General features: G+C 42.7%; 1 protein-coding gene across 4 annotated transcripts in view; it reads left to right on the top strand.

Annotated features, from left to right (window-relative positions):
* kmt2cb (lysine (K)-specific methyltransferase 2Cb) overlaps window positions 1-20430 on the top strand; it is a 64251-nt gene that overhangs the window by 40780 nt on the left and 3041 nt on the right. For 2 of the 4 annotated variants that reach the window (XM_053502218.1, XM_053502189.1), the window contains 28 exons: window positions 274-397; window positions 646-890; window positions 989-1062; window positions 1210-1416; window positions 3686-5521; window positions 5610-5923; window positions 6020-7680; window positions 7784-7895; window positions 7995-8073; window positions 8152-8215; window positions 8304-8536; window positions 8633-10171; window positions 10254-10454; window positions 10930-11097; window positions 11213-11354; window positions 11463-11610; window positions 11808-11986; window positions 12076-12206; window positions 13401-13608; window positions 15101-15237; window positions 15526-15624; window positions 16530-17679; window positions 17945-18081; window positions 18563-18693; window positions 18772-18943; window positions 19040-19156; window positions 19395-19468; window positions 19676-19784. In XM_053502218.1, the coding sequence (XP_053358193.1) occupies window positions 274-397; window positions 646-890; window positions 989-1062; window positions 1210-1416; window positions 3686-5521; window positions 5610-5923; window positions 6020-7680; window positions 7784-7895; window positions 7995-8073; window positions 8152-8215; window positions 8304-8536; window positions 8633-10171; window positions 10254-10454; window positions 10930-11097; window positions 11213-11354; window positions 11463-11610; window positions 11808-11986; window positions 12076-12206; window positions 13401-13608; window positions 15101-15237; window positions 15526-15624; window positions 16530-17679; window positions 17945-18081; window positions 18563-18693; window positions 18772-18943; window positions 19040-19156; window positions 19395-19468; window positions 19676-19784 (9791 nt within the window). The remainder of the gene's footprint in view (window positions 1-273; window positions 398-645; window positions 891-988; window positions 1063-1209; window positions 1417-3685; window positions 5522-5609; window positions 5924-6019; window positions 7681-7783; window positions 7896-7994; window positions 8074-8151; window positions 8216-8303; window positions 8537-8632; window positions 10172-10253; window positions 10455-10929; window positions 11098-11212; window positions 11355-11462; window positions 11611-11807; window positions 11987-12075; window positions 12207-13400; window positions 13609-15100; window positions 15238-15525; window positions 15625-16529; window positions 17680-17944; window positions 18082-18562; window positions 18694-18771; window positions 18944-19039; window positions 19157-19394; window positions 19469-19675; window positions 19785-20430) is intronic. The other 2 variants (XM_053502209.1, XM_053502200.1) reach the window with 2 other exon arrangements.

The raw sequence follows: 20430 nt of genomic DNA, 5'->3' as shown, positions 1-20430 counted from the left end.
AACATCCAAATTAGCCAAGCAGCCGCCTCCTACATGCCCCGCCCCTTCCTGTTCAGTTAGCATGTTGCACCAAATGTTTATGCAGTAACAATTAGTAACAGATTTTATAACAAATGATAAACAAACAAGCCCAAAACAAACAGGAATAAAAAAAAAGGAACCTAAAAGACTCCCATAATCATTTTTTTATACCAATTTGAAAAGAAAAAGCTTTTGAGACTTTTGATTGATGAATGTTAGAGTGTTATGCATTCGTTTTTTTATCCTCACTAGGAATGTTTCCCAGAATGCCAGTGATAAATGGACTGATGAGCCCCAATCAGCAGTTCCCTCCCGGGGCGGACGTAGGGCGAAACTTCCCTCCCATGCAACGCATGCCTTTTTCTGACAATCTGAGGTGAGCATTGAGGTTAAACACTCCTGGGTTTAATATTGAAGGAAATAATTAAAAAAAGAATTTATGTTTTTCTGTCGAACAGTAAGTGTAGCAAGTGTTTTTAGGTCATTTTCCATCCTGATCATGATGACTTCACAACAACAATACAGCCGACGTCTGTTACCTTTTTGAAGATACCTTAAATTTGTGTAACACGCTGTACTGTATTATCGGCATGTGACACTACTAAGGTTGCGCTGTTTGAACAGGGACAGGAAGTTTGGTCCTATGTCACGGGATGCGGCTGGTCCTTGGTCGGCCACAGGTCCAGGTTCCAGTCCTGCTCCGGTTCCAGTTCCGGCTCCAGCAGCCGAGGGAGAGACGGATTCTTTATCCACGGCTCAGAAGAGCATGCTAAAGTGGGAGAAAGAGGAGACACTGGGAGAACTCGCTACTGTCGCCCCAGTCCTCTACACGAATGTCAACTTCCCCAATCTCAAAGAGGAATACCCAGGTGGGTGTGGCTCATCCCTGTAATATATTAGTTTATTTATCCAAATCCGTCTTGTATTCTTTTTTTAAGAGCTATGAATTTTGTTTTTTATTTTGCAGACTGGCAAACACGAGTGAAACAAATCGCCAAGCTGTGGAGAAAAGCCAGTGCCCAAGACCGAGCTCCATATGTGGTATAACCTTTGATTAAACCTGCTCTATCCTCCAATTACAGCCTCTTTTTAACAATCATTTAATAACCATTGTGCATTTGAGGATTATTTGCACCAAAACATAACACACATAACACGTGTTTTTGACCCGATACATGTCGCTTACAGCAAAAAGCTCGGGATAACAGAGCGGCGCTACGCATCAACAAAGTCCAAATGTCTAACGAGACGATCAAGAGGCAGCAACAGCCACAGACCTCGCAGCCTTTGGAGGTGTTTGATCCTGCTATTCCTCCTCTGGACCCTGAGCTTCTCTTCAAGGATCCTCTTAAGCACAAGGAATCTGAACAGGAACAGGAATGGAAGATGAGACAGGTATAGCCTTCTGGGGGAAAAACAAGATCAGTAACACACTTTTTTTAACGTGTTAGAGCCGTAGTTTTTCTTCAGGAAAAGGTTATAGGCTATCCACTAGCATTGTCACGATACCAACATTTCTGTTTCGCGACTGATATCATGATAAATTTTCAAGTGTTATAGCGGAGAGGTAATAGGTTTGTGAGATAGCATGCCTGGTAACCATTTAGCCTGATTAGGCTGATGATAGATCATTTTCTAGGACTTAATTCTGTCGACTTGTCAGATTATTTTTAGAGTCGAGCTGTGTCCTTGGTAGGAAGTGTGGGGACAAATATAGCCTCAATCATTAAAAAATTAGTTGAGTTTTATTTCCAACAGCTGGCTCTAGTTGCTAAGGCTACTTCTGGGTTTTATTATGTCTAATCACTTATTTAAACATTTGCATCATTAATAATTATTAATAATGTACATAAGCCATAAAAAGTAATCAAATAATTGCTGCACGCACACAACATCCTACCAGCGCAGCAGTAGACGTCTTTAACCTTTGTAGAATCTTCCACACTTGCCCAGGTCGTGCAATTTTTAGACACTCCCTAACTGTTCCCAGTGCGCAAGATTCAGAGATTCAGCAGTATTTAAACAAGACAGAGTGAAAATATATTCAGTTGTGCTCTGGTGTTTATTTTTTTTAATGAATAGAAGAATCTTAAAAGTGCAGTGCATGCCCTGATATGAAACCAGCTTTAAACAGTGTGTTTGAAAGTGTGTATGGTCTTTAAGTCTGTGCTGAACGATGCAGTCTTATTAGTCAGACCATATTGACATACGAACCGTAAAGAATACTAATTATATCCAAACTTTATCCAGACTTTATTGTCGCCAAGGGGAAACATGCTTTTTTGCGCAAGTAGTGCATACGTTTTTTCATAACATACAGACATAAACACCAAGCTCATTATCTGTAGAACTTTAATTATTAGTCACGGTCCGAAGAATAAACACAGCTGATAGTTGATATCAAAAACTACAAATAACCCTACAGGACTTTCTGATTGCTTTGTCAAGAATGTTATAGCTGCATTATTTATTTAGCAATCTTATTAAGGTAGGAACAAAGGAAAAATCTAAGATGAATGGTCTTGCATTTAAAAGTTCTCTATCTCCTGCCGAATGGAAACAATTTATGCTCAAAATGTTGCCTTTCATATCCTTATTTTAGACAGTAATTGTTGGTATACCGTGCAAGAGTACTGTCCACATATACACCATGATAGTGAAGTGAAGTGAAGTGTTGTCAGTTTAAAATCCCTCTGTTTTCTTTGTAGTTTTTTCTTCTTATAAATACTTTGTTTGAAAGGCTAACTAAATGCGCGTATTAAACTATGGACTACTAGGAAGGGTTTGTTCTGATTTACTTTTGTTCTAAAAGATTTAAACCAGTGGAACTCCAAGAGCTCTAAAGAATGTGACGTTTCTCCATCGTTCTTGGGTTCTTGCCAATGGCCAGTGACAAAATGTTATATTTCTGAGTGTCTTACTTTATTTAGTTAAATACTTTTTTTTTTTAACTAAATTACCGATTCTTGTTTCCAAATCCATTTTATTCCTCTGTCAGTAAGCGTAGGGAATCGTTTCGTTTTAGCTCAGTCGGTCCGATGATTGGCCTGGAAAATCCATTTCACTTCAAGCTTGTATTTTTATCGCTCCATTAATGTTATGTCCTTATTATCGTCTCATCAAACCCAATCTGCAGAACAGCGGCAAGTGGAAAAAAAAGCATACTCTGTGGGTGATTGCTTTCTGCAGCTGTTCTAAATTAACAGTCACGCAAACTCACTTTACAGTAAAGATTTCAGTTAATTGTCTTGCCATTCAGCTGTTCCACTTCTTTCTCTTATATGTTAAGTATTCTTTTGTGACAAAAAAAAGCATTTATTTATTTTCCATGTGGAAAAGAAAGCTGTACAATCAATATACAGTGGACAGGATGAAACACAACATCGATGCAAAAGGTGTTAAGTTAGTGGCCTTTGTGATAAGCTTCACTAAAACATATATGGTTACTTTGATAGATTTGTTGTAAAACTGTCATTTAGGCAGCTCTGAGAAAACCTAGAAAAATAATGTTAATTGCGTATGTGAATCTGACTGCTAAGAATTAAATAAACTTGATGGAAAATACAATTATGTAAATGCCTAGAACATTACATAGTAGTAGTATAGTAGCTTGCTAAATTCACAAATTATTTTACTTATATTTAGCAAATGTGTTTCTTTGCAGCAAATGAGACAGAAAAGTAAGCAACAAGCCAAGATTGAAGCTACACAAAAACTTGAGCAGGTAAAGAACGAGCAGCTTCAACAGCAGCAACAGCAGCAGCTCAAAGCGGGTCAGACTGACCTTGACGGGTCCGGTAGCCTCCAGAGTCCAGCTTCATCACAGTCCAGCAATGGGAACATGTCTCCTATGCAGTCCACTTCCAAAAATGGGTTCTCTAAACCACACCTCCCAGGAACTCCCACAGCGGGGTCCCCAGATGACGTCTTTTTACGTCCGCACCCTCCTCCTCCATCTTCAGGATCCCAGCCACAGTCCCCCCAGATGTTCTCTCCAGGATCTTCTGGTTCTAGGCCATCATCACCCTGGGATCCTTATACCAAAATGGTCGGCACGCCAAGACCACCACCAAGTGGCCCGGGTGCTGTCCGTCGGAACTCCGAATCTGGGAAATCACCCAGGAGTCTCTCGGAGGATAGGGGGAAACCTTCGTCGGTACATGAATCTATCGGTTCACCAACAGCCCTTAATGTTGATCCATATGCAAAGCCTCCAGACACACCAAGGCCTGCAGGTCCAGCAGACCCCTTTCTTAAGCCTATGTGCCCTCCCAGGATGGGTCAGCCTGTTGAAGGGAGACATATAATTGGGTCTCCAGGGCACGATCCATACTCCAGGGGAGCCATGAGAAAGGAAGCATACTCACGAATTCCTCCTGGCAAGATGATACTTTCAGATCCATATGCCCGCCCTCTACTCGCTCCCATCCCAGGAAGTAATGAATCTGGGTCTGTCCAGCCCTTCAAAGCCCCCATGCCTCCATCTCATCCTCAGGACTCAAATGCAGCCATGCATTCCAGAAGACCAAGCGGGGATCCCTTTGAAAGACCAATGGTACCCCCTCGTCCCCCAGAAGCTTTTGCACAGAATCAGCAGAATGACCCATATGCACATCCTCCACTAACTCCGCATCCTCTGATAAATGAAGGTTTTGAGAATCAAACAAGAGTTACACGGCAACCTCAGCCTCACCCTTTTGCACAGCCAGGGCAAATGGCACATCAGTCCACTGGAAACCCATATGCACGTACCCCCTCAACTCCTAGACCAGATTTCTCTCATTGTGATCCTTTTGCCCAGTCCCCATATTCTAATCCATATGCCCGAATGCCAGGAACTCCGAGACCGCATGACCCTGAACCTTACTCTCGCCAATCTGCAACACCACATCCCATCATGATGAACCAATCTTCACAGCAAACACAGAATCGCATGCAGTCTCCCATGTCGTTGGATCCATATGCACAGCAGCCTGGAACACCTCACCCAGGGGTACCAGAAAGGTTCCCAAGACCCCAAAATTACCAAAGGAATCAAGACCCATTTATTCATCCCCCTGCAATGACTCGACCACGAGGACCTGACCCTCATGCTCAGCCAGTAGGAGTAATCCATGATCCATTTTCACAAGGCCCCAGGACACCTCATCCTGGAGGTCCAGCGCAGGGTATACGACCAGGATCCTTGCCCACTCAGGATGCGTTTTCTCCACCTCAGGTCTTGATGCAGGATACATTTGCAAGTCCAGCAGTTCCAGGATCTCAGACTCCACGACACCCTGGTCTGGCAGATGAAAACAATATGTCTCAGTCACCATCAAGTCAGCCAAACCAGACTCCAGTTCATGACCCATTTGAACAGTCACCCATGAATCCTCACCCTCAGTTTTCAGAAAATAGGGAGCAACAAGGGTTGGGACACACCACTGTAGCAATAGGACAGCCAAACCTAGATGTTCAAACTGTTCCACTTGCAGAAGCTGAGGAAAGGCTGAGACAGGTACAGTTTGCCGAGTACAACATATGGTGTATAATCTTGTCATCGTTTTTGTTCAAGGATGTTAATTTCTATACTGTTTTGGTTATAGCGTCAACGTATCCGAGAGCTGCTTCTAAGACAGCAGCAGCAGAAAAGTGCCATTCGTCAGGAAAAGATCCCACAGGAGCAACCGGTGCCTGTAGCTCCAGGAACCCCTCAACACTGGACTCAAGAAGCTAGAGGTCTGCAGAATGACATATTCAACCGACCACCTCCACCATATCCGGGTCCAGGAGCTGTACGAAGCCCACAGAGATTTCATGGACCATACCCAGGAGAGCAGCGAGGCCCTTTTCCTGATGGGCAATTTCCAAGACCTCAGTTTCCAGGAGACACAAATAACCTGAGGCAGCCAGGACCTAGGTGGGTATATGGAAATTGTAATAGATCATACTTTATATAATATAAAAATACAAATGATAATAATCTGGCTTCTTTTTTTTGTTTTATTAATTACAGGTTGGGCTTTCCCTCCGGTGTTCAAGGGCCTGGTTTAAGACCCCCTATGAATCAAATGCAAGATTCAATGATGGAAGGTCATCCACAAATGAGAAGGTCCATGTCCATAGATCTGGGCAAATCATTAGGAGGTAACCCAATGGGACTACAGCCTTTATCGCATCAAGGCATGGATATGCAGCAACACAATATCATGGGTCAACCTTTTATAGAACTCAGACACAGACCTCCTGAGAGCAGGTTGCGGCTTTCTTTTGGACCTCCTGTAATGCAGGGAAACCGAATAGAATCACCCTCTCAGCGACCTTTAGGTTTCATGAGTGGAACAGAAATGGGCTTTTCAAACAATCAGGGTCCTAAACCCATGGATTCTAATATAAGTCAAACTCAGGGAGTAGGTGCAGATATGCATGGGACGATGGGTATGGAAAACTTGCATCAGTCCAATGTTGCAATAAGGACCGGGCCAATTCCGATCATGAGGTCAATGAGCCAACCTGCTTCAAATGAGACGTTCAGTGGAACCGCCCCATCAAATTTTCCTGCACCATCTTCTGGACCATCAAGTGAGGTTGATTTACCAATAAATGAAGGATCTGGGGAGAAAATTGATGCAGATGAATCAGCTGTGAAGGACCTTGAAGATGTAGAGGTCAAGGACCTGGTGGATACAGATTTAGAGAACCTAAATCTAGATGCAGATGATGGAAAAGATCTAGATTTGGAAGCTAATGACCTGCACTTAGATGACATATTCTTGACATCTGGGAAATTTGATATAATTGCCTACACTGATGCAGACCTAGACCTTAGTGAGGATTTGGATCTTAGTGATCCCATTGATGACCACAACGATAGTGCTGAACTTCAAAAGGAGCAAGCTGAGAAAAAGCCTGAAAGTCCAAACAATGGATCTGTACCTTCTGATTCTATTTCTGCAGAAGGAAAGGCTGAGGAAAAACATGAACTGTCATTAGATAATATCAAAGAAGAAGATAATCAGGTTTATTTGAAATCAGAAAAAGATATTAAAATTGAAGTCAATGGTGGTGTATCACAAGAGAATTCTTGCAAAAATCAAATCACAAACACTACAGTTGTTACTCAAGGAGACTTTAGATGTACCACAGATGCCATTCCAAAACCTGGTGTCCATCCAGAAGCTACTCCTGTGTTATCTAGCTTACTGGTTAATGTGCCTGCAGATAATAAATCACACAAACAAGAGAACTGTGGTCAGCCAGGGTCTCTTCAAGAATCTAGCCTACAACAGGCACTTAATTCAGCTCTTCTAGATCAAGGAGCTATGTCTGTACAAGGAGTGAATTCTGGCTTGGTTGTAGACCAAGCAATGGTTTCTGCTCAAACTGAGGGTCCATTAGATGTGCATTCAGGTTCCATCCAGGATCAGCCTTCAGGTTCTACGTTTGAAGTGGATCAGAAGGATGGTCTGCTTTCAGTGGAACAATCTGCCATTCTTACTCAGACCCAACAAGCCATGTTGTCACAGCAGGGCCAGCAGAATCGACCGCTGCTCCTGGAAGAGCAGCCACTCCTGCTGCAAGATCTTTTGGATCAGGAGAGGCAGGAACAGCAGCAGCAGAAGCAGATGCAGGCTATGATAAGACAGCGGTCCAATGACTCGTTTTTCCCAAATATAGGTAAGTCTGGGACAGACATTTTTTATTCAATATAACAATCTAACAAAAGTTATAATAAAAATACTGTCTGTTGGAAAGTTAAAAATTTTATCATTATTTTTAGATTTTGATGCCATTACTGATCCTATCATGAAAGCAAAGATGGTGGCCTTAAAAGGAATCAATAAAGTAATGGTTCAAAACAATATGGGAATGTCACAGATGGTCATGAACAAGTAAATATTTTTATTATTTATTAAAACAATTTCTGGTGTAATGCAATGTTTTTGTGTTTCTTAAACTTGTCTGTTTTTTTTTTTGTTTTTTTTTTTTAGATTTCCAGTGAATGCTCAAGCAGGTCAGGGATCACAGGGTTCTGAAGGATGTGTTCCTCCACAGCCGACACCGGCTCAGGTACACAACTGGTTTTCGGTCTCGTTTTCCAAAATTATTACAAATTCATTTGTTGTAACAATTACTCCATTTATTCAGGATGGAAAACTGGCTCCATATATGACAAGACCTAGTCCTCCAAGTTTTGGGCAAGGATTCACCAGTAAGCTTTTTATTTATTTATTTTTTCGCCAATGCCAGCATTTTTTAATCAGATTCATTCAGCTTAATGGTTTTGTTTCATTTCTTAGATGAAGCCCAGAAAATACAGTATGAAGACTGGCTTCGTGAGACCCAAAAGCTTCTTCAGATGCAGCAGAAGTTTCTTGAGCAACAGATTGGGTCTCACAGGAAGTCAAAGAAGGCTTTATCAGCTAAGCAGAGAACAGCTAAGAAGGCTGGACGGGAATTTCCTGAGGAGGATGCTGAGCAACTAAAACATGTCACAGAGCAGCAGGGTGTGGTGCAGAAACAGCTTGAACAGGTGATATAGCTGCATGTGCAATTTTAAATTATCGAAAATTATAGAAAAAAATGTGTATGGTTGTTCAGCAACTTAGTTTTGTGGTTTATGCGTTAGATCCGGAAACAACAAAAGGAGCATGCAGAACTGATAGAAGAGTACAGAGTCAAACAGCAGCAGGGTACCTTGCAGCCTCAAATGATGCCTGGCATGATGCCAATGCAAAGTCATTCAGGCATGATGCCAACTGGCCCTGTAAGCCAACCTGTTATTGGTCCAGCCATGCCCATGCAGATGCATCCAAACCAGGCAAACATTCCCAACATGCCACCCTGGCGTCCTGGAGCTCCTGGCCCTGTTGGACCTCAGATGCCTGGTGTAATGCCTCCTCAGATGATGCAAGGCCCTGCTCCTCAGCAAGGATTACCCAGGCCCGTTCAAAGTCAAGTTGCTGGCGAGTCTCCTCATGTGAATTTTGAAGACACAAATCCATTTAGTGAAGGTTTTCAGGAACGAGAGAGAAAGGAGAGGCTTCGGGAACAGCAGGAGAGGCAGAGGGTGCAGCTGATGAAGGAGGTGGAGAGGCAGCGCATTAAGCAGCGAATGGAAATTGAGCAGCAACATCAGCAAGGTCTCCTCAACCAGGTGCCCTTCTATAACCAGAACTTGCCTCAGGAATTCATGCAACAACATAGACCTCAGCAGCAAATGCAAGGGCCAGGATTTCCTCAGCAACCCGGCATGCAGCCTGGAATTGGAGATCCTACTTCTGCACCCATAATGGCAAACGGGCCTTTCCCTCAGGAAATAAGACCTGGTTTTGGGCCAGATAACCAAGTACCACATGGATCTCATTTTGTTCAGGGGCAAGCCAGACCACCAAGGTTCCCTGGACCAAATATGGTCCAACATAATCCAGGTCATGGTCATCCTTTTGGTGTAGAATCAACTGCGACTCTTCCACCAAATTTTCCAGGATCTGGTCCATCCCTGATTCAGCTTTATTCAAACATCATTCCAGATGAAAAGGCTAAGAAGAAACGGAACCGCAAGAAGAAGAATGATGAGGACTCTGAGTCTTTGAGGGCACCATCTACACCGCACTCTGATCTAACTGCCCCACTGACACCCTGTGTATCAGATACTTCATCCACACCCACCAGGAATGCCTTGCTCTTTGGAGAGCAGGAGCTTTGCGAGACCTCCCAGCCTGGCTCCTCTACTCCAGGCTCTCAGAGCAGCCAGCACCATTCAGAGTTGGAGCGACAGCTTTCTGAAGGTAGCTACTGTGGATCATCTGAAGTAACCATGAGTCAGCAGGACATCCAGGACAAGATTCTTTCTAACATTAAATTGGAAAGAATTGAAACCAGTGACTGTCATGGTCCAAAGGTCACTGACATGAACATTGGTATGGGCATGGTAAAAGTGGAAGGGGACAAGGAAGGTGCGTCGCCACATCCGCTGGGACAAAGTCCAGCCGGGAGCTCAAAAGGGGAAGGTGGGAATGAGCTCCTGAAACATCTCCTGAAGAACAAGAAGACACCTCCACCTCTACTGCCACACCAAAAGTCTGAGGATAGCATGAGATCAGAGGAGGAAACCTCAACAGACAGCAAGGCCCTTTTGAGACAGAGCTCCATAGACAGCAGCGGGGTAAAGATTCACTTCTTATCTTGCCTAAAATGAATTCCGTCAGTCTCTTGTGTTTATATGCTCTTCATTTGTCTTTTCACAGACCTTCTCAGACAGCCAGCTTTCGTTTAATCCTGACTTCAGCAGCCCATTAATGTCAGAAGACAAGAAAAAGCAAAGGACCAAGCGTGCACCTAGGAGTGGAGACCGTCCAGCCCCTCGCTCCAAAAAGAGAAAGAAGGACGAGGATGACAGACAATCCATGTATTCGTCCAGTGAACCAGTAATGACCAGTCTGAAACAGGTAAGAAAAATGTGTCTCTTACTTTCTCTAGGTCTCTCGTAGATTAGAATGTCAAATCTCCATAAACCCAAAGGCATTGAAAAAGGCAATTAGGTATGTTCAAACAACCAGTGAGTTGCAAGTTGTCCATCAAGCTGACCAATTTAGAAGGCATCGTCGTCTTTCTTTGTCACAGTGGTGAACTTGTCAGGTTACTTCTGACTAATTCGATTTTTGCTTAGATGTCTTATCTTGACACCCATTTCTTATTAGACTAGGTGAGAATTTGCGACTCGTAATGATGACCAGTAGTTAAACACTTTCTTTTGATTTTGCCTCAGTAGATATCAAGACTTCAGGGCTGTGTTAATTAAAACTGTCACTAAACCTCAAGAGCCCATCTCTCTAGGCTCCCAATCGGTTTCTAATTTCTCACACTCACTTTATCTCTTTTCCTTTTTTTCCCCTCCCTCTCTGTCTCGGTCATCATCGTCAGCAGCAGCCCTCTCTCTTGCCCCTGATGGAGCCTCTGGTCGGTGTAAATTTTGCCCATTTTGTGCCCTATGGCAGCGGGCAGCTAGACGGAGAAAGCCGTCTTTCGGGCACTTTTGGAAGTGCCTCACTGGACGGAATGTCGGATTATTACTCTCAACTCATTTACAAAGTATGTTCAGAGAAGAAACGATCAGAACCAGTGGTTTATTTGGTTTTTTTTGTAATATATAAGAATTAATTGAGCCTGGCTTATTGTGTTTTTTTTCCTGTTATGTCTCACATAGCAGAACAACCTGAGTAACCCCCCAACCCCTCCAGCGTCTTTGCCTCCCACACCTCCGCCCGTGGCACGCCAGAAGTTGCTCAACGGCTTCGCCACCACAGAGGAACTGGCCAGTAAAGCAGCAGTGGTGGGTGGCCATGAAGGTAAGACTTAGCACTGGACACCCTATAAACAGGCCATGCTCCTTTAAAAATACGCGTGCACCAGTTTTTAACGTGTGAATAAAATAGTTTTGGATTCCACCTCCATAGTGGCCAAAGGTCTGCCTTCAAGACCGCTGCACGTACCTTTTAAGACCGAGGAGGAGCTCTTTGCCAGAGCACTCGCTCATGGACCGAAAACAGTGGACGTACCTGCGTCGTTACCAACGCCTCCCCACAACAACCAGGAAGAGCTAAGGTTTGTTCTTTCAGTCATATGTCCTTGTCATATGGATTGGATTTACCATGAATAAATCTTATGGTTACAAGTCTGGAAGGGTGAATTTGATATGACCCATCCTTGGTTTCCAGAAAAATACAACAATCAGGCAAGTGATACTGTAGACGGTTGAGTGACGTGGACAGTTTTTCTCTGGTTTCTTTATTTTCCTGCAGGGGCCAGGAGCACTGTGAGGACAGGGACACGCCAGACAGTTTTGTTCCCTCGTCATCTCCGGAGAGCGTGGTTGGCATGGAGATCAGCCGCTATCCGGATCTGTCTCTGGTCAAACAGGAGCCTCCGTCTCCGTCACTCTCTCCAGTTATGCCCATGTTCCCGAAATCCAGAGGGAACGGTAGTAGTGTCTAACGTTACATGCTTTAACACAAATCTCCCAGACATTTCTGCAGTTTTTTATACTTCCCTTAACCTTTGTCTTGTTAGGCTCTGAGACTAAGCTGAGGGAGATTAAAACCGAGCCTTCATCTATGTTCTTTGGTTCTCCGTTCGGAACGCCGCAGAACGGACCTGGCCTCGTTTCCATAGCTATCACGCTGAAGCCCGTCGCTGCAGAGGTGAGAAGGGACAGAGATAATTAGGGCTAAAACTAACGATTATTTTGACAATTAGTTGGGCGATTATTTTTTCGATTAATCGGATAAAACCTAAACGCTTCTTTAATGTGATGTTTTGCTTATAACTATTAAAAAAACATAAATCAGGGTATTATTTATGTATAAAAATAAACTTTTAAAAAAGCAAAAGCCACATATAGAGTTTAATGATCTTTAATTTTGACATTTTAAACCTTAAATGAAATGTAGTATATAATATATACAGTGTATATGTAGATGTATCTATATATATAGTTAAAAAAAATACACTGACATTCAGTCGATGAGATATAAACAGCTAAAATAATGTAATTTTGTATAATAAAATGATGTATGCATAAGTAAAACCACAGTTAATTACGTTTGTTACAAGTTAACTTTGTAGTGGACTATAAAAAAACTGTAGAAATGCAAAAAGCTAATAGTCACAAATGTACTGTTATTTGCATTCGCTGAAAACCACAACAATCACTAAATGTAATATTCTACTGTTATTCGCACCGTGTAATTTAAGCTAATCTAAATTAGCGCCATTTAACTAATCACTATTGCTCATGAGGTGATTGCGCAATGTGATGCTAGCGAGTAGCACGTGAACAGATCTAGCGCGACTGTCCCGAAGTTAGCAAACAGTTTAAACAAAAGCGTTTAAACTAAAAAACTTTTACACGATGAAGAGATACAGTTTTTACTGACCCTGCTGATGTTTCGCCATCCGTAACACCAACATGTTTTCTTTTTAAGTGTTCATGCATGACTGTGGTACTATCATGCCATGAAAGCTCGGTCTTGCATAGCGTGCAGGTTACCGTCTTTTTAAAGACGTGTAATGTAAATTGCTCCCATACCTTGGAGGACTCGGGGCGCGCGCTTTTTCTCGCAGACGCTTCTGTAACCTCCATTGAGCGAGCGGCTGTGTATCTGTGTGTATCTTTGTGTATTTGTGCATCTTGTGGTCACGCTCCTCAGTGACGTGAGCAGCCCAACTAATCGATAACGGCATTCCTTGACAACGAATTTCATTATCTATAATTATCGATTTTATGGATTAGTTGTTGCAGCCCTAGAGATAATACAACAGAAGATGCACAAAATGTGGGGGGGGGGGGTTCACTTAGGATGAAATGAACTTTGAAATGGCTTGCCTTTTTTTAGAATATCACTGACGTGGTCGCGGCCATCGCCGACCTCATCCGGGTGAAGATCCCAAGCAGTTATGAAGTGAGCGGTGGACCGTGGCCGCATGGAAGTCTGGGTACACATAAGGCGTTGGTGCAAGGCCTCGAGCCACGTCTAGGACAGTCTCATGTGGCACAAAGGATGAACACTCATGCAGGAGCACAACAACATCACCTGGATAAAAGTGAGTACTTTCGTTTTTTTGTTACTTAGTGAAGCTAAATAGATTTTATCATATCAAGGATAAATTACAGTTAAAAGAATTTTAATGTTGTTGGTGTATTTTGTAATGAATGCACATTAATGGTGTTTCAGGCTCTCTCTCTCTCTCTCTCTCTCTCTCTCTATTTCTATGAGCTGCCGTTGTGTATTAATAGCTATATGGCTTGTGCAGCTCTGAATGTGATTTCAAAGGTGAAGGTGTCTCATCATTTGACATTAAATGATGCAGATTGTTAAAGGCTTGTATGTGATTGGTTGATACGTGGTCACCTAAGAGTATGCTTCTTCGAAATATAAAGGCAGAATTTCATACCAGCAGACGGTAGTCTAACCTTCTTTTTTATTTGAATACATTATTGTTTCTGTAGTGAAAGTTTAATCACAGGGTCACCCCTGTCGCGATCGCCATTCACGGACGTTCGGCCATCTTTTAAACGTTTGCATTAATAATTTCATGCTTACTGCTCCTACAAGTCTCATCAACGTACTGTGCTTAAAGTCTTCTGTGAATATTGATTACTTTTATGACTTCATTCACCAGAAATTTCAGGACACCCCTGATATTTTGGTCTCTGCGGACTTAAAGATTTCATACCCTAATCTTAACCTTATGATTATTTAGACAGAATTTCTCCAAACATCAGCATAAAAATCAGCGACTTTGCCCTAAATTGTGGCACCATAAGCCTCCTTATTTTTTTTTATTATTATTATTTAAAATGTTTTTATATAAATTTAGATACATTTTTATTTTTATTTTTTTTGCACTGAGGGTTTGATAGGGGAAAAAATCACAGATTTGTGCAGTGTTTGAGCGACAGTGAAGTTTGCATAAAAAAATGAACGCGTCGCTGTGGGGGGAGAAAGCCAACAGTGTGAGTCACTCTCTATGTCTTTTGACTAGAATGACTGGAGATGTGTGTGTGTTTGTTTGTGATCGGGGGAACAGTGGGGGGCAGCAGTCTGTCTCTAATTGTTTTCCCCTCATCATTCAGACAGACGATCATCCACTTTAATGATGTTTGCTAACTCGGGCCTCGTTATTTCTCCCGTCGGAGCGCCCCGTGTGGATCAGGTGATGACAGAGAGTCATCGATCGCTCAGTTATTAGGGAAGGTAATGAAACGGTGTAACGATCCCGGCCTGCTCAGGTCTGTTTATCTGCTCAATCACTCTGGATTATAAACGCCGGGAGTTGTACAATGTTCCTGTAACGTCTGCTCAACACGTGTCCTGTGGAGTGAAGTCATGTTAATCAGAATTAAGAGTTCGTCCCTGTTCAGAGTTACAGGTGCAACTGCGAATCAGGTCCGTAGCTCTTTATCTGGTGTGGTTGTACGAAGAATACCTAGAAGGACGATGAGAGGCAGAGATGATCTACAGGAAACAAACTCGGGCAGATTTGCCAAGCGTTTTCTTTACACACATTTCTTTGGTCTGTTTGTTGTGCTCAGGTCCGATGCGAGGCAGAGAGCAGTTTCGAGACAGCTCAGGCAGCCCGGGTGCGAAACCGCAGTGGTGCCGGCATTGTAAAGTGGTCATCCTGGGAGGTGGCGTGAGGAACCCTAAGGAGCATCAAAGCAAAGCACAGGTAGGAGGGATAAGAATTAAGAACTGCTATTTCTGATCTTATTTAGGGAAATTTGATGAAGAGAAAGTCTTAGTCTTTCTTCATGTTTTACTCAATTGCTAATAAATATAAATGATGTCATATAAAGTGACACCTTTTTAATTGCCCCCCAAGTGTGACTACGATTGCACGGTTGCTTGCATTTCAGTGTGACACTGCTGCAACACACCGTAATGTTAGCACGATTCTTTTTCAAAATAAATAATTAAGCTTTGTGTCATGCGCCTCTTTACTCTGTTCGCTCTACAGGACTCTCAGCCAAGCTCTGATGGAAATCTGGTGTTCTGCAGCCACAGTTGTCTCATCCTGCACTCATCCTCACAGTCCAAAGGCAGCGGTGACGCCAAGGTGTGTTTCGTGCCTCACCTGCCTTTCTAGAATATTCATTATAGAGTAAATAAAATTAAAAATCCACCCACATCAGCGGTCGCATTGTCTCCAAAAAGCTTGTGTTTTGTTCCTGGGAAATGGCAATTTTAAGATGACTTTAATCACTGCTTTTATTTCAATACAGCTGAAGCTGAGAGCTCGGCTAAATTTAGAGTTTGAAATTGAAACTCGGTTTGTTTGTTTGTTGTTATTTTCAAAAAAATATTGCAAACTACGGAGGAATGAAAAAACTTTAATTAGTCCCAGGTGGGAAATTACAAAAGACATTAAAGCAGCGGAAAAGTGTTAGAATAAACAACTTCATAAATGTATACAGGATTAGTCGTTAATCTTTTCACAAATCCAGAATGATGTTTTTTTTTTATAAGAAACCATGTGGAACTAATGTGTTTAAAAGTGCTAGTAGTGTTTTTATTAAAGACTCATTGATTGCAGTTTTCTGATTCAGCTGATTCAGAATTTTTTCCAGATTCTGGGTCCGACGTGCTGATTCAGATTTTCTGTCTTTGTAAGAAATATAACTGACGTCATACACAATATTTCTGTTAATTTTTCTTAATGGAAAATTCAGTTGTATGTTCATAATAAAACATGGACTTGTTACATAATTTTTGTGTTTCCTCCAAAACGGCGCAAGGTTTAAAAAAAAAAAAGTTCGAACTGCTAGTTTATCTCCAGCTGATGAAGCTGAAATCCGTTTGATTCCAGTCACTGGCCTGAACCTATCATGTTCAGCAAAGCTAGTAAAGCTACTGAGTTAATGCAGGAATTTTGTAAAAAGGTCACTTGATTTATACAGTCACGCTAAAGGGAGTCACAATACAAGCCTGAATGATTACAGTATGTGGTCCTTGTGTCTCCAGGCATCTGTGGCGCTGCTTTCAGAGCTTTCTACTAAAGGAAGTCCATCCAAGGCGCATCACCAGTACAACAACAACATGTCCTCTTTAGACGTGCACTGTTTGGCCCAGCTCCAGCCCAAGACTCTGCCTCCTTCTCGTCCTGGAGTCCACATCCCTCCTGCTCCTGTAAAATCGCAGCCCAAACCGGAGCCGAGCCTTCACGACGGGCAGAATATCAAAGTAACCGTCAAGCTCAAGCCTCGTTCCCAGAGCCAATCAGACGAGAAGCCTTGGCATCACGGGAAACGCTGGAAAGGCCTGCGTTGGCGCAAGTGGACAATGCAGATCGTGGTGCCGAAAATCGGATCTCCGGCACCAGAAAAAGCAGTGGAGGATCTCCTGCTTCAGCTCAACTCATCTCTGCGTCCTTGCTCGTCTCTGCGGGACCGGCGTCGCTGCTGCTTCTGCCATCAGGAGGGTGACGGGGTGACAGACGGTGCCGCTCGCCTCCTCAACTTGGACCTGGACACGTGGGTTCATCTAAATTGTGCCCTCTGGTCTTCTGAGGTGTATGAAACCCAAGCAGGTGCCCTGATCAATGTCGAGCAGGCACGTCAGCGAGGTCGAACCATTTCCTGCGCCTTCTGCCAACGCTTGGGCGCTACCAGCGGCTGCCACCGACTCCGCTGCCTCAATGTTTACCACTTCACATGCGCTTTGCAGGCTGGATGCACCTTTTTCAAGGACAAGACTATGCTTTGCCACCAGCATCGGCCCAGGATCTCCGGTTCGGGTGCCCTTTTGCACCTTGAGGACCAGCAGTTGCGCTGTTTTTCTGTTTTCCGCCGTGTCTATGTCCAGCGCGACGAGCTACGCCAGCTCGCCGCCGCTGTCCAGCGTCCTGAACTCGGACACACCTTTCGCATAGGCAGCCTGCTCTTTCACACCATGGGGCAGCTTCCACCTGCCCTGATGCCCCATTTTCATTCATCCACCACCCTTTTCCCACCTGGGTACGAGGCTAGCCGTCTGTACTGGAGTATGAGGCACGGGTGCCGCCGCTGCCGCTATGTGTGCACCGTTGAGGAGCGCCAAGGGCGGCCAGAGTTCTGCATTCGAGTCCTAGAGAAGGGCTACGAAGACCTGCTGCTCACCGACACCACGGCTAAAGGTCAGGAGTGTGTGCTGTTTTGAGATTAATAAATATACGGATCCACAGCTATCCATTTGAAACCTTTGTGAAACTGAATATGGGGCGTGGCCTTCTCTAATTTGCATGTCTATGCATATTCATAGATGGTGGCATTTTATTAGTACATGGAATGTTCCAGGGTTCCTTTAGTCACTATTCAACGGAGATTAGTAGTTTGTCCTGTTTTGCTTTTTGCACGTTAACGCCCCTGATTGTGTGTGTGTGTGTGTGTGTGTGTGTGTAGGAGTGTGGGATAAAGTCCTGGGCTCTGTAGCAGAACGCAGGGCGGAAACCGGAATGCTGCGTCTTTTCCCGATCTACCTGAAAGGAGAAGATCTGTTTGGTCTCACCGTCTCCGCAGTGACACGCATTGCAGAATCGGTAAGTAATACAGAATTAAAAGAAATAATAAAAATAGTTTTGTTATTAAAATTGTCTCAATGGAACATAGCAGAGGGGTGCAGAGTAGGCATTTGGATAATGTGTAAAATTTGGAATATTTTTAAAATATTCTGAAAGAGGGGTGTAAACTTTTGCACAGATATTTTAAGTTTTAATGAACAATTTTTAATAAAAACTATTTGGCTAATTAACCATAGATATGAATATATATATATATATATAGAGAGAGAGCACATCTAAAGATTTGTTAAAAAATGTATTTGTTTGTAATTTTGGATAGTTACGGTTAACGCAGTTAGTTTTAGCAATAAACATGCACGCTTATCGTTATATACAGTATCTATTTAATAAATAAAAGATGCGTAATAATTATATTTAAGGGATGAATGTGTTATTTTTATTCACATGTACCCTGATCTCATGTCACTTCTTTTGTTTGTTTGTTTGTTTGTGACGGTAGCTGCCGGGCGTGCACGCTTGTTCGAGGTATCGCTTCCGTTACGGCCGCAACCCGATGCTGGAGCTTCCTTTATCCATCAACCCCTCAGGCAGCGCCCGGTCCGAGCTCAGGAGCTACCCGCAGGGTCAAAGGTCAGTGTGTATATTTATAGTTATATACAGTATGTAAGTGAGATGAGCCTGGCAGCTGAAACTCTGTCCGTCACCCAGGCTGGGGATCTTATCCTCGTGGAACCGGACGTCATTAGCCATCCAGAACTCGGCTCCTCCGGAGGCCGGCTCGTCCCACAGCAAACACTTTGTCCACTCGAAGTCATCTCAGTACCGCCGGCTGAGCAGCGAGTGGAGGGGCAACGTTTACCTCGCTCACTCGCGCATCCAGGTATCCACTTTCACATCCGCTTCTCTTATACAGGTGAGGAATTATACAGAACAACTCAGTCATTATGTTTGTGTGTGTGTGTGTTTACGCGTGCAGGGCCTGGGACTGTTTGCCGCTCGGGACATTGAGAAGCAGACGATGGTGATCGAGTACCTCGGAAACATCCTCCGGAACGAAGTGGCCATGAGGAAGGAGCTGCACTACAAAACCAAGGTGTGTGTCCTGGATAATAATTATCCTTTTAGACATCATGTTTCATCTACAGACCGCGCTTTCTAATTGGTCAAAATTAGAAATTTCTGAACCTCAGTTAGAAATTTCAGTTTAACTTTTTATTCTTATTATACTTGCAATGCGAACTCTCTGTGCACGTAAACACGCTCGCGGGATTGTAGCTGAATGTGTTCCGAGTCAGTTCTGATCGCGATCCTGTTTTGGTTTTGTCTCTCAGAACCGGGCGGTGTTCATGTTCCGCATCGACGGCGACTATGTGATCGACGCCACCTGCTCCGGAAGCCCTGCGAGGTAAAACTGTCTACATTCATTCAGGATTAAATCTTGGTACTTCTACTCGCTGGTTGCAAACTAGCATTTTGTAAACTATTGGGATTTTTGTTTTTGTAGTTTGCGATGTCCTGATCAGTCACATGATACAGCGGGCTTCTGACAGAGGTGTTAGAAGTTCAGCTGTTAACTTAAGGAAAGACGAGTATAAAGTGTGTGTGTGTGCAGGTACATCAATCATTCCTGCTCACCAAACTGTGTGGCGGAGGTCGTGACCTTCGAGCGAGGCTACAAAATCATCATCAGCTCCAACCGCAGGATCGAGAAAGGAGAAGAGGTAACGTGTGTATGTGTGTGTGTATATATACACAGTAATAATAGTGATAGTAGAGCATTATTAATAGTAATAATTATTATTCAATTATAATAATGAATTAATAATTAAAATAGGACATTAATAATAATAATTATTATATCAATTATAGAGTACAGTAGTTTGAAATAATACAGTAATTACAACAATAATCTTAATTACATATTATTATATATTATTATTAATAACAAAAAATAAACCATGTAAAAATAATTATAATAATCATCTTAATTACTGCTAGATTATTATTAATAACAACAAAAACTATACAAAATAATAATAATGTTTTTTTTATTGTATGAATGTATAATCTATACATATTGTATTGTATATATTTTTGCTTTCATTATTTATAAAAGGAGTCGCAATGTCGGCCCACTGGATCGCTCGTTACACTGTAGTTTTTCCAACCAGAAGAGATTGCAATTTTTACATTTAGGGGAAAAAGTGAATTTATTTTCTTTTATTTATTAATTAATTTATTTATTTATTTTAACTGTCGCTAAGAAAACAAGCATTTCCTGGACAAACGGGAAGCTACTTGTTTCACGAGATTAAACTTTGTTAGTAATTAGTTCATTTATTTAAATAATTATGACTGTTGGCAGAG

This window comes from Clarias gariepinus, chromosome 1 (genome assembly GCF_024256425.1).
Source record: "Clarias gariepinus isolate MV-2021 ecotype Netherlands chromosome 1, CGAR_prim_01v2, whole genome shotgun sequence".
Lineage (NCBI taxonomy): Eukaryota > Metazoa > Chordata > Actinopteri > Siluriformes > Clariidae > Clarias > Clarias gariepinus.
Note: the sequence above shows the minus strand (reverse complement) of the source record. Positions and strands in the feature narration are given on the sequence as shown.